General features: G+C 49.5%; 1 protein-coding gene across 11 annotated transcripts in view; it reads left to right on the forward strand.

The window, feature by feature from the left end:
• The window catches only part of GOLGA1 (golgin A1), a 48,740-nt gene extending 35,012 nt beyond the window's left edge, over positions 1-13,728 (forward strand). For 6 of the 11 annotated variants that reach the window (XM_025475120.3, XM_049115046.1, XM_049115045.1 and 3 more), the window contains 8 exons: positions 3,169-3,258; positions 4,297-4,399; positions 4,509-4,651; positions 5,156-5,299; positions 9,338-9,397; positions 9,980-10,150; positions 10,618-10,704; positions 11,518-13,728. In XM_025475120.3, coding sequence (XP_025330905.3) covers positions 3,169-3,258; positions 4,297-4,399; positions 4,509-4,651; positions 5,156-5,299; positions 9,338-9,397; positions 9,980-10,150; positions 10,618-10,704; positions 11,518-11,598 — 879 coding nt within the window. In that variant the 3' untranslated portion in view covers positions 11,599-13,728. The other 5 variants (XR_003146897.3, XR_007413291.1, XM_035720785.2 and 2 more) reach the window with 5 other exon arrangements.

A 13,728-nucleotide genomic window follows, 5' to 3' on the forward strand; every position in this document is an offset into this window, starting at 1 on the left:
ATGGAGCCTGCTTCTCCCTCTGCCTATGTCTCTGCCTCTCTCTCTCTGTCTGTGTCGCTCATGCATAAATAAATCTTTAAAAAAAAAAAACAATAAAACTGAAACAGGAATTAGTCACCAACAGATTTGCACTAAAGGAAGTGATAGAGAAAAAAAAAATAAAGGAAGTGCTAGAGAGCATCATTCAGGTGAAGGAAGATTCTAGATAGATGCATGAAAGATGTAAAGCTGTAAGGAAGAATGAAGAGCAATGATCATTGCAGCTAATGCACACAGAAAGAAACAAAAATCTGTCCTGCACTGTGCCCATCTGGGTCCAGTCCTGAGAAAGGAACCATACCAATTATTTGAGAATTTATGTTCTTATGTAAAGTTTTTAGCAGAAACTGATAGAAGATCTCATGAAGCCATTCCCTGCAGGAATGGCTACGACTAAGGGAACAGAGCAAAGAAGGTGGAATTATTAATCTTAGGGATTAAGACAAAGAGCTCCATAGATCTGATACTTAGACCTGTGAGTGGAAGGCACTGTTCAGTGGGCACTTGGGGGTCTTGGGGGAATGAAGTCAGCCCCGAGTGTGGGGAAAAACTGCCGCATGGATGTACTACTGCTTTGGGAAGAAGTCGCTGCTGCCAGGACCAAGCAGCACTGCTCACAGAATCTGGAAACGAGGAGGACGGAGCACATCTTTGGCTCTGTCCCCTGCCTTCCAGTCTCCCCCAAGCGCCTCCTGTGGGCTAAGGTTCATATGGAACCAGCCTGAGGAGCAGAGTCCCAGGTACAGCAGGCAAAGCCCTGGGTATAAAGGGGGGCTGATAAGCAGTAACTTAAAACCCAGCCCATGCAGGCTGGTAGGAAGTGGGCTTAATTTTCACACATTTAGGGAATTTTTTTGATATCTTGGATTTCTAGTTTAATACTATGACAGTCAATAAGACACCAACTGATTTCAGTCCTTTGATACTTATTGAGGCTTGTCTTAATGACCGGCCTGTAGTCTGTCTTGGGAAGTATCTCCACACACACTGCTGCTGGGGAGAGTACGCCATACGGGGTCATAGTATTGTCCGTATCTCCTGAGTGTGTTCTGATTCTTCTCTCTTGTATTCTCGTTACGTCACATAGAGCAGCATGCTGAACCTTGGAACTGTGATCTGGATTTGTCTCTTTCTCCCTTTAATTGTCAATCGTTGCTTCAAGTATTTTGAAGCACTGTTTTTGGGTGCATATATATTTAGAATTCCCTCAGGGAAGTCATTCCCAGGTATGGAAAGCTAGGAAGCCCATTGGCTTCTGCAGCAGACCTGAGCTATGCCAAGCAGCCTCAAATTCCATAGTCCAGGCTCGACTGTGGCTCTGTGGCAATAGCGCGGACTTCACAGCTGTGTGGACTCCGTTCTGTGTGCCAGCCAAGCCCCTCACTGGCTGATTTTTGAGGGAATCTAGTTTCCCTTTTTTTTTTTTTCTTCAAACTGAACCTATTAACCCTTGACTTCCAGAGGATTACCCTGAGGATCAAGTGTGACCCTGGATGAAAAGTGCTGCCTGCAGTTCCTGGCATAGAGGTGCTTTGAGTCTCTGGTTCCTGCCCCGACCTGCTTTCCTGTCTTTCTCTTGGTCTGCCTGCCGTCCTCTTAGGCATCAGCAGTCAGAGCTCTCCTCTCACTCTCCCCAGAAAAGGCTTCTACCACCCTCAACCTGGACCCACAGGCCAGGGTTTTTCAGAGGTGCTTCTCCTGTATCAACAAAGTCTCCCCTGTTGAGAGATGTTGTCTAGGGTAAAGCAAGGTCTCTACTCTTGAATTCAGGCACTTGTTTTTCTCGTCTTTACTAGAAACAGACTCAACAGAAGTTCAATTCCGACAACTCCACAGTAGGAGCCAGAATGCCTCTGGTCAGGAGGCTGGCCTCTCCCTCCATTAACCAACTTGTACCGGTATCACTGGAAAGGGAGGTGTCATTAGGGGAGATAAGTAGCTCACAGAACCAGAAAGTCTTGTCCAACTACAACCTGAGTGGTGAGGGACTCAGGTCTCTTCTTCCTGCATCATGCTGTTTCTTGCCCTCTCAGTTACCAAACTTGGCCTTGCTTTTTCTCCATGATGCAGACTGCGGTATACAAATTAGGAGGATACCACCATAGCACCTCCAAGCTGGTAACATGCCAGCTTAGGAAAGAGGACTTCTCTCCCTAGGTTTCACTATATAAAAAAGGATTCTGATATAAAAAGGGATTTTGATTGGTCCATCTTAGATAACAGAGCCACCTCTTAGATCATTTTGGCCCTGGGCTGCAGTACTATGATCAGCTAGGTCTGAATTACATGCTTATCCTTGTAGCCACAAAATTGGCATATTGTTATTGGCAGCCCTACCAGAACCATGTGGAACTGTGGGGTGGAAGTGGGGAATAGCAATAATGAGGCTCTTACCCCCCAGAATAGGGCAATCCTGATAGTAGACAGAAACAGTAGACGTCCCTGACCAGAATGAAGGCCCCTGAGAAGTCTGAGTATTGAGCAGTAAGCACGGCCTCTGTCTCAGGGAAGAGGACTGATGCATTTCTCAGGAGACAATCCCTGTGCTCTGGGGAAGGCTGAAGAGCCAGCCCTGCTCAGCATAAGAAATAATCCAGGTGGGAGAGTCTAACATCCAAAGCCTTGGCTCTGAACTCAGATGGTGGCTTGAAACCTGCTATGCCACTAACCAGCTGTGGGACCTCAGGCACTTTAACATCTCAGAGCCTTTCTCTCCTAGAAAATGGATAGTTTTGATGAGTCTGTGGCATTTTGCCCTATTCTAATTCAGTCATCCCTTATTATTTTTCCTGTAGTTGGGTTGCTCCAGTCCACTAGTCCATTCACAGGGGCCTGAGAATCTTCTTGTGTTGATTTCACTAGACCAGCTCTTCTCTTCAAGTTCTGGATGCCCTAACCTCAGCCCAAGAACTGGCTGGTGTGTCCATTTGCATAGAGGTCGGTGGGTTTCCCACCAGGACAGTTCCCAGAGGGATACAGAAGACATTACAGCAAGAGGGCAGCCCAGGAACCCCAAAAAGCAGGAAGAACACTAGTCTGGCCCTTAATTGGCTGCAGGTAGTATGCAGCTAAAAAAAGCTGTGGAATGAGTTTTGGGACCCACCCTCTTCCCTATCTTCTGGATTGTAGGAAGAATGGAGCCAGAGAGAAATTGTAAGTGTTGCAATGGCTCAAGCCCTAGAGGAGGTGCGGAAGCAGAGAGAAGAGTTCCAGCGACAGGTAGGCCCCATGTGACCCTGAGGTGTGGGCCCAAGGGTGGTGTGTTCCAGCCTCAGGTAGGACCAGCCTACCTCCCCGTGTGTCCAGGACAGGGGGGTGGACAGAGGTCTCAGGAATGCCATTAACTGCGTGATTCCCCTGATGTCTCTAGGAAGGTTGGAGAAAGTATTATAAAGAATCCTCGGGATCCCTGGGTGGCGCAGCGGTTTGGCACCTGCCTTTGGCCCAGGTCGCGATCCTGGAGACCCGGGATCGAGTCCCACATCAGGCTCCCGGCATGGAGCCTGCTTCTCCCTCTGCCTATGTCTCTGCCTCTCTCTGTCTCTCTCTGTGACATACATACATACATACATACATAAATAAATAAACCTCATCCCACAGGATAAGGCTTTTGCGATTTTTGATGGTCAGTTATTGTTATAAAGCTCACCTGGGGAAAAGCCCCTATTCGGGTACCTGCTGGGCTCGAATTCCGTAGGGGGCCATCACTGCCCATAGGCCCGCAAGACTATAATTCACCTGAGCTCTCAGCGGGAAGGGTGGAGAACACCTTCCTTTTCATAAAGACTCTGCCTCAGGCCCCAGACTTGTAGTGAATGGGCTCTAGGCCTTCAGTAAGTCCCCTAACAAATGTGAGTCTCAGTTGCCTCTGGAAAGACTTTAGGATAATTACACCTTTCAGGAGACATAAACATCATGTGTAACAAGGTCACGTGTATCAAATGTCAGGCGTGTGGCAGGTACTCGGGACCTGGAAGTCATGGTTATGCAGCTTGCTGGAAGGCCGGGCACAACAGCCGCATGTCCGGTAGGCCCAGCATAGGCCAGGTGGGCAGCAAGGGCAGTTGCTCTTGTGTCGGGCCCTGGCCCCTGCTCTGTGCATGTCCAGAGGAGCAGAGCTTAACTTAGGGGATGTTCTAGGCCGTGGACTGCAGGGAGGGATTCATGGGGACCCTGGGTCATGGAAAATTGGAGATTCCTTTTGGGGGAAATGGGGTTACTGTCACCAGCCTTCTCATGTTGGTCTTTCTGTCCAAGGCTGCTAACCTCACAGCTGTAGTAGACGAGAAAGAGCAGACTTTGCAGGAAAGGGCTGAAGTGATTCTCCAGAAAGAGCAGGAGATCTTCCAACTGAAGAAAGGTAAGGAGTCTGCCCCTGTGGAGCCTGCTCACCTGCCCTGACCCAGTACCCCTGCCCCGAAGTGGCATGGAGTCACTGGGCTGACCATGCTCCCCTCTGCCCGGCCCAGGTCACGACTCTGTCCTGTTGCAAACACGCCAGCTGCAGAGTGAGCTGGAAGCCCTGCAGAGCCTGAGGGGGACTACAAGGGACGAGGAGCTGAGGCTACCCAGCCCAGAGCAGGGCTTGACACGCTCGGTGCCCGAGCCTCTCGTGAGTCCCCATCTGAACCACTGGCCTGGGTTGGGGGCGGCAGCATGTGCTGTGGCAGAGGCAGCAGGGTGGCAGGAAAGTGCTGTGGCAGGACACATGGCTGACCACCGACTGCTGTTTGCCACTAGGAGGCGATAGGAAGATGCAGGGGGAAGCACTGATGCTCCTCCAGGATGCTGGGCGAGTCAATTCCCTGTGCTTTCACCCCCATCTTTAAAGTGGGGTGCTTAACCGAGTAAGAGCTTGTGGGTGTTGAGGAGCCCATCGGATGTGGTACCACGTGTCAAAGGCAGGTGTCCAGACCCTTGCTGTGTGGACAGGTGATTATGATATTGGAAGGCATAGGACAGGAGCTCCACGGTTGAGGCATGGCTCTCGGCCAGCTGCCTGTTCCAGTACCTCAGTCTGCACCTCCAGAACCAATCTGGTCCCCTTCCCCACAGACCTATGGCTTAGTGTCACCCCAACCTTGTCCTGGCTCAGCTTGCTGCCGCCATTCTGTAGGTAACCTCGAGGGCCACGCAGGACCCCACGTTCCAGCTTTCAGCCGCAGAGGGCGTCCCGAATGGCGAGGTGGGGGTCATGGACCTAGAGCAGCTACAGAAGGACAAACAGGACTTGGAGCAGCAACTTCTGGAGAAAAATAAGGTGATGGGGCCCTTTGCCTCAGCTGTTTATCTCCCTGCACCCTTCCTGTATCTGTGCCTTTAACCGTTTGGTTCCTTCTTTTTTTTTTTTTAGAGAGATTTATTTATTTATTCATGAGAGACACAGAGAGGCAGAGACACAGGTAGAGGGAGAAGCAGGGTCTCTGCAGGGAGCCCAATGCAGGACTCAATTGCAAACCCCGGGATCACACCCTGAGCCAAAGGCAGACGCTCAACCACTGAGCCACCCAGGCATCCCTGTTTGGTCCCTTCTTAAGAGAGTTTTGTGGATGCCCTTGGGCACATCTTGGGGGAGATCTTCCCTCTTTATCCGAAGGCCTTTTTCCTGGATTTCCACCTCGCTGCCTGCCTTTCACACGTTCCCCCATGTGAGATAACATCCAGAGTGTTAGAGCTCAAGCAGCAGCAAGTTCAGATGTTCACACCCACCTCTGCTGTCACCAGTGGGTCATGTTGGACCTTACCTCTTACTTCCTTTCCACAGCTGTGAAACAACCCAGCGATGTCAGTCTTCAAGTGGTTTTACTGGGGGGGCATGTTGGGGGGTGAAATGAAAGTGTTTGTTAGCTGTCCCGTCAACTTTCTGGTACTTGGCAGAGGCCTGGTAAATGTCATGATTCCACCTCTCCTCCAGCCTCTGCACCTGCACATGTGGGGTGTCATTTGATCCTTGTCTCCAGGGGTCCTGGCAAGTTAAAGTGTTGGCTGCTCATCACGCTAGCCTCAAGTGTGTCATTGTGGGTGTGTATTTGTTCAGAGCTTTAACAAAAGGGAAAAATGCTCTTTGTCTCTTTCACACACATTTAATCTTACTGTGAAATATAATATACAGAGGGGCACCTGGGTGGCTCAGTCAGTTGAGCATCTCCTTTTGGCTCCAGCCATGATCCCAGGGTCCTGGGATCAAGTACCCCATCAGGCTCCTTACTCAGCAGGGAGCCTGCTTCTCCCTCTGCCCCTACCTCCTACTCATGTGCACTCTCTCTCTCTGTGTATCTTTCTCTGACAAATTAAAAATTAAAAAGAAAAAATAAATACATATAGAAAAGCTCACAAATACCATGTGCCCCAGGGCCCACCCCTCAGACTCCTCTCTCTGTGCTGGGAGCGTCCATGTCCTTCTCGCAAACCCACACAGCCCCTGGGAACCCTCAATCATCTCTGTACCTCCGCAGCAGTGTCTAAAAAGCATCTGAAACTTACACCATCCAAAACCAAACTTCAGACTCACTGTATGCCTAGCACAGCTGCCACCCTTCTTAGCTCAGGAAATGGGAAAAATAAAAATCATGGTGTCATTCTCAACCCCCTTGTTTCTTTTTTTTTTTTTTTTTAAGACTTTATTTATTCATAGACAGAGAGAGAGGGGCAGAGACACAGGCAGAGGGAGAAGCAGGCTCCATTCAGGGAGCCCGATGTGGGACTCGATCCCAGGTCTCCAGGATCGCACCCCAGGCTGCAGGCAGCGCCAAACTGCTGCGCCACCGGGGCTGCCCAACCCCCTTGTTTCTTCCACAAGCATCATCCACACCGTTAACCAGTCCTTTTAGTTGTTTCTTCAGACTACACCTCAAATGAGCTGCTCCTTATTCCCACCACTGCTGCCACCCAAGATCGGGTTGCCATTGTCTCTCCCCTACAGGCTGGTGTTGGGCTTCTGACTGGCTCCCTGTCACCCTTTGGTTCCAGCCCTTTGATGACTTCCCATCTCTCTGTAAGAGCCAAGTCCTTGCGGTGGCACATGGTGCCCTGTGTGTTTTGGCCCCTTGGTACCCTGTTCTGTGCCCCCCCTGTCACCTGCAGCACTCCCCCTCAGCCACATCGGCCTTGCCTTTCTGTGAATACCTAAGCACCCTCCTGACTCAGGGCCTTTGCACTTGCTGAGCCTTTTGTCTGGAAGATTCTTCCTGCAATTCCCTCACTTCCTTTATGGTATCCTTTTGTCAACGAGGCCTCTGTGCTATCACTGGCAGCCCTCATCTCAGAACCTCCTGTCCCCTGACCTACCTCTTTCTCTCCACGCCTCCTAATACCTTCTGATATACTGAAAGTTTGGTTATTGACACTTTTCCCTCCTGAGAGCAGGTATTTTTCTTGTTTTGCTTATTGCTTTTCCCCAGCCTCTAGGTCACTGTCCACCACACAGTGGAGTCTCAATCAGTATTTGTTAGACGAATTAATCAGTGAGCCAAAAACCTAGAAAATCAGGTAACATAAAATAGCAAATGTACTTCTGGGTAAATGTTCAGCCTCATGGTCAGTCAAGAGAATAACAGATTGAAACAACACGTTACCACTTGTAAAATAGGGTGTGTTTGGAGGCCATTTAATGTGCTTGACAGGAGCTGGGCCCCTGACAGAGCCATCTCATTTCTGGGGAGAAACTGTGGACATACCTCGGGAGAAAGCAAAGCTGATTGCCACTTTGAAAAGGGAGGCTCACGGGGATCCCTGGGTGGCTCAGTGGTTTAGCGCCTGCCTTTGGCCCGGGGCGTGATCCTGGAGACCCGGGATCGAGTCCCAAGTCAGGCTCCCTGCATGGAGCCTGCTTCTCCCTCTGCCTGTGTCTCTGCCATTCTCTCTGTCTCTCATGAATAAATAAATAAAATCTTAAAAAAAAAAAAAAAAGAAAGAAAAGAAAAGAAAAGAAAAGAAAAGAAAAGAAAAGGGAGGCTCAGTCCCGTTTTAAGACAGGGAGCATTCCCTGGAATTACTGTCACATTAAAAGTTAAAATCAGCGCAGCCCGGGTGACTCAGCAGTTAGCCCTTCTTCAGCAGGACCTGATCCTGGAGTCCCGGGATCCAGTCCCACATCGGGCTCCCTGCATGGAGCCTGCTTCTCCCTCTGCCTGTGTCTCTGCCTCTCTCTATATATATCTCTCATAAATAAATAAATAAAATTTAAAAATAAAAATAAAAGTTAAAATCAAGGGGCACTTGCAGGCCCTATCAGTGGAGCCTGCCACTCTTGATCTCGGAGTCTTGAGTGTAAGCATCACATTGGATATACAGCTTACTCTAAAAAAAAAAAAAAAAAAAAAAAAAAAAAGGCAGCCCCGGTGGCACAGCGGTTTAGCGCCGCCTGCAGCCTAGGGCGTGATCCTGGAGACCCGCGATCGAATCCCACATCGGGCTCCCTGCATGGAGCCTGCTTCTCCCTCTGCCTGTGTCTCTGCCTCTCTCCCTCCCTCTCTCTCTCTCTCTCTCTCTCTGTGTGTCTCTATGAATAAATAAATAAAATAAAAATCTTAAAAAAAAATAACTGTGGAAAGGTGTGAAAATTCTGATAAATTAAAACCCTATTCAAAATTCTAGCAACTTGATGCAAGATTGGGGACATGGACAGGAAGTCCACAGGAAAAACTAATTTTGATATGTTACAGTTGTGAGACTTTGGAGAAACGTTTAACATTTTTTTCCATTATTGCTGATTATACAGTACGTGCTTTCATTGGGAAAGCAGAGGTTAGTCTTTCTAATGATTACTAGGGTATAGAATAAATCACACTATGGCTCAATACCAATTAAATTCACTAAAATAAAGAAAAATTTTAAAATAGATAAGGACAGAAAAACCATGATCTTTTACACATTCATTAAAAATGCTGATGTCTTAGGAGAGCAGTGGTGGGATCCGGGCACATAAGCAGAATTCTGAAGGACAAAGTGGACTGTACGGAGGTGTTTCCAGCTGCGCTCCTAACAGAAGCGAGCACCAGAAGCAGTCCTGAGTGGGTAGGCTGGGGCAGCCCTGGGGCCTGAGCGCTCCACAGGTGGTGTGTGACAGTGGCCTTTGTGGGGCTTGGAGAGCATGTGCAAGCAAAGCAGCCAGAAAGGGGAAGAGCCCCAGGCACACAGGTGTGACGACACAAGCCTTTCAAGAGACAAGGCAGGGCCTTAGAACAGGTGCATGGGGCTCCAAGGGGGTGGCTGTCTGCTCTGTCGTCCTTTGTACCTTAAAGATGGTGAGATGTGCATTTAATGAGTGGCTTTTTGCTGGGATGGGGCTTTGTCTCAGACCATAAAGCAGATGCAGCAGAGGATGCTGGAACTCAAAAAGACTCTCCAGAAGGAACTGGTAAGTGCCCCTCTGGTCCCTGCAGCCTGTGCCCTCGCTGGCTCTCTGGTCTTCCTGGGGTCCCTTGCTGCCTGGTGATGCTCGCCCCATGCCCCCACCTCGGATGATTGCAAGAGGTTTCTGGAAAGCCAGATGTTAGCTGGTGGGACAATGGCTCTGCCAGTTTGAACATGCCTCTGAAAAGTAGCTTTGTGACTTTGGGCACTGCCATCCTTCTCTAAGCCCGTCTGTGCCCTGAGAAGTCATTGAGGTGTGCACCTCAGGTGAACAGCAGAGTGCCATGCCCCGACATAGGAGAGCAGCGCCTCTGCCCTTTTGGGAGTGCTCACTGCCCCAGACGTGTCCTGATACGGGTGAAGGAAATGCCCGAACTCCCCCAGATGATTTCTGTCCTTCCTCTCAGAGCCCCTCCCCCCCAGGGGCTGAGCCTTCTTCCTTCCTGGGCGAGGCTCCCTCCTGCTACTGTGTGCAGGGCGCGTGAAGGAGCAGTGGGGGTCACAGGTGGGGCCAGCTGACTCTCCCAGGAGATTTTCAGACCTGTCACGAGGGGTTCAACGTAGCATCTTTCCATTTGGCTTTCAGAAAATCAGACCCGACAATGAGCTCTTTGAAGTCCGGGAGAAGCCTGGCCCTGAGATGCCAAACATGGCTCCTTCTGTCACAAATAACACTGACCTGACTGATGCCCGCGAGATCAATTTTGAATACCTGAAACACGTGGTTCTGAAATTCATGTCCTGTCGAGAATCTGAGGTAAAGGGCTTGTGAGTTGCCTTTTGGGTACTGAGGGCTTGGCTCATTCGTCCCAGCCTCTCCTGGCTTCCCACCAAGTCCATGTCTGTCTTCCTCTCACATGGTCTGATCTGACTGCCAGGGTGGGTACTTGGTCATTTCTCCAGCTGGCACTGACCTCATTGCAGCAAACAGGGGGACTGAGAAGGGGATTGGCTCCTGGGAGGCCGTGTGGGCTGGGTGCTGAACCTGCCCCGCATTCCTCCATCCTGCTGAAGAGCAGGGGAGCTGCTGTGGATGTCCTGGGAATCTTCCAGTTCCCGGAGGAAGAGATGGAGGGAGGAAAACGGGTCATTGTTGTCAGACCTGAGGAAGCCCAACTTTGCCCTCCAGTTGGGAGCAGACCCAGGAAGCGCTGCCATTTAGACCTCCGACCACCCCCTCCGCCACCACCAAGGCCCATGGCAGCAAAACTTACTTTCTTACAGGCTTTTCACCTTATAAAAGCTGTGTCTGTGTTGCTGAACTTCTCGCAAGAGGAAGAGAACATGCTCAAAGAAACCCTGGAGTATAAGGTAGGTCTCCGGCCTGGCGTCTGGCGCTTAGAAACTGTCGTTCGCAAGCCCAGCAGCGGCAGTGGCGGGGAAGCTGGCCCACAGCTGCCTTGGCGGCGTCCACGGTGAACTCTTTCCCAGCGGTACGTACTGAGGACGTGCCTTATGCACACACAGCTGTGCTGTGGGCTCCATCAACAGGCTTCATGTCTTCCAAGGCATTTTCACTGATAGTGCTAACATCTGCAGCTCCAGGTCTGGTCCCCCATCCAGACCTTTAAAAAAATAAAATATTCAGGGCAGCCCGGGTGGCTCAGCGGTTTAGCACCACCTTCAGTCCAGGGTGTGGTCCTGGGGACCTGGGATCGAGTCCCACGTCGGGCTCCCTGTGTGGAGCCTGCTTCTCCCTCTGCCTGTGTCTCTGCCTCTCTCTCTCTCTCTCTCTCTCTCTCTCTCTCTCATGAATAAATAAATAAAATCTTTTAAAAAAATAAATTAAATAAATAAATAAAAGATTCAGAAAGTACCTGCCGAAGTAATAGAACAAAAAGAAATTGTTAAAGCAGAATTACCTGCATTCCCGTACCTTGTTCTTCCACTACTCTCTTTTCTCTGGTTCCCTTCACATAGTCAGAATGGGCTCCAGGCCCTGCAGGCTGGTTCCCACAACCAGCGTCTGCACCACGGAACTCACGGCAGGCCTCGGAACTCATGGCAGGCCTCGTAGGGCGTCAAGGGCCACAGGGGCGGCTCCAGGATGGGGAGGGGGTTGCCTTCAGCTTCCGCTGCACCTAATCCTGATGCTCATCTCAGGAGCCTTTCTGTTTCAAACAGATGTCTTGGTTTGGGTCCAAGCCAGCTCCCAAGGGCAGCATCCGGCCATCCATCTCCAACCCTCGGATCCCATGGTCCTAGATGGAAGTACCGACAGGCGGAGCTCCATGCAATGACACTTTTTCTGTGAAAAGAACACTGACACACCAGTCTGGGTGGGTTTTTAATCACTGTAACTGCAGTATTTTGTACAAGCGTCCAAACATTGTTTACAAGACTTAAGGCCCCCTTCCCGACAGACTGATCTGAACTTGAGGAGGTGGCTGATCCTGTGTCATTGTGCTCACCAAACGGAAGGGTCCCGGCACTACCCACATTTCCACAGTGCTGCTAAAATTCCAGCTCTGGCCAGCACCCCTCTGCACCTGAGTCCTCTGTGTTAGCCTTAGAGCTGAAGCCATTAGCATCTGTCAGAGAAGAGGCACCTGACCCATCCTGTGGTGATGAGGCCCTTTGAAGCGGTGCCCAGCAGACCCACCTGCTTGTGCCAGAGAGCCAACTCACTGGGGTGGCTTTCCAAAATTCCCCTTCCCTGTTAGCATGTTTGGGTTCAGATGAGATAGAAGAGGCTTTTTAACCCTTCCTCTCCAGAAAACATTATTTCACCTTGTTTCTCAAACCACCCAGAACTTGGGATGTGTACATCTTTAAGGTACTCTGGGGCCAGTGTGGATTAATGAATATGCAACTTTCTGGCAGTATCTCATTTTACTGAAAAAAACTAGCAAATATATAAAAAAAAAGATCCTTAGTACCAAATACACTCAATTGCCTTTTTAATGAATGTACTTGTCATGGATAGGTTGCTGGTAAACCATTTTAAACTATTTTTTATAGCTAAAGTTCTTCACTATTATAAACATGTCTCTGTATTATAAAAATCCATTTAACTGGTGTTCCTAAAGGCAAATCAGAGCATCGGGTGGAAATTATTTCTAAGATTAGAATTCCTTTCCCTTTTTTAATTTCACTAGCATTCTGTGGTCTCTGCTTCCCTCTGAAGCAGTGGTGGTGTTTCATTTGCTTCCCTCTTAATTCTGGTAGAAGACTGAGCAAATGCTAATCACACGTCTGCTATGGTTAAGGACAGTCTGCTCCACTCAGAGGAAGCAGCAGCTGTCCCTCCCCCACCCTTGACCAAAACCTGGGAAGTGGTCTGCCTTGTATGTGGAGCTACCACCTGCCCCCCTCGCCCTCCCCCTGCATATTTAAGATGACACTGCATTCAGATACGGCCTCCAGACAGCCCCCAGCTGGTTACAGTGCTGGACAGCATGCAGGTGGCTCTGGTAGGGACCGGTGACAACTTGCTTTATTATTTTGGATAATCCGCAGTATGGAATCCAAAGACAGACTGTTAATTGATTCCATTTGATAGAAGTTGCACTGGTTAAATAAAAAGCTGAGTTAATAACTGGAGCTCCCAAACTTATTTTCAGTTATCCAATGATGTAAAGTTGTTTCTCAGAAATGCTTAGGGTTAAAATATATAAACTTTATCTCACAGGCAAACAAGGATTTGCAGAGCTAAAGTACTACATTTCCACAGACCTAGAAGTACCAGGGAAGGGCAGCATCCCCGTCACCCCAGCTAGGCTCTCTGCCACCTGAGCAACCCATTGTCCAGTTACCTACCTCCTCCCGTGGCTCCTCCCCGCAGATGGCTTTCCTCTGCTTAGAATGTTATTTTGCATTTATCTCGTGGGGACACAAGACAGGAATTCCTTCTGTTCTATAATTTTGGCAAGAGGTAGCTTTTCCAGCTGTTCCAGGAGAATCCCCAAATCGGGTGGTTCAGGGCTTGCCCACAACAGCTGTGACCCTGTGGTGGGAGCCCCATCCCACTCTGCTGTGGCCTCTCCAGCCCCGGAGCTGGTCTCCCTCTGCCCCACCCACATCCCCCAGCAGCTGTAGGTGTAGCTGTGGGGCCAGCACTCAGCCTGGACTTGCTTCGGGAGGATTCATTCTGATTAGGCTTTCCTCCTGCATGTTGAATTTCCTTCAGCTTTAAGAGGAAGAATGGAGTAAATATTCCAAGTGATTTAATGCACTTTTACTTGTATAAAACGTTGTAAGAGACAGTATGTATAGCCCCTTTATATGAGCATTGGATTTGGATCTCTCCGTGTTGTAACTAGGAGTTGTATTATCTAAGACTGCTGTAGAAAATTCATTTGTGGTGTCACTTTTTGATTAAAGCTCTTTAATCCA

Source organism: Canis lupus, chromosome 9, assembly GCF_003254725.2.
Source record: "Canis lupus dingo isolate Sandy chromosome 9, ASM325472v2, whole genome shotgun sequence".
NCBI classification, from domain to species: Eukaryota; Metazoa; Chordata; class Mammalia; order Carnivora; family Canidae; genus Canis; species Canis lupus.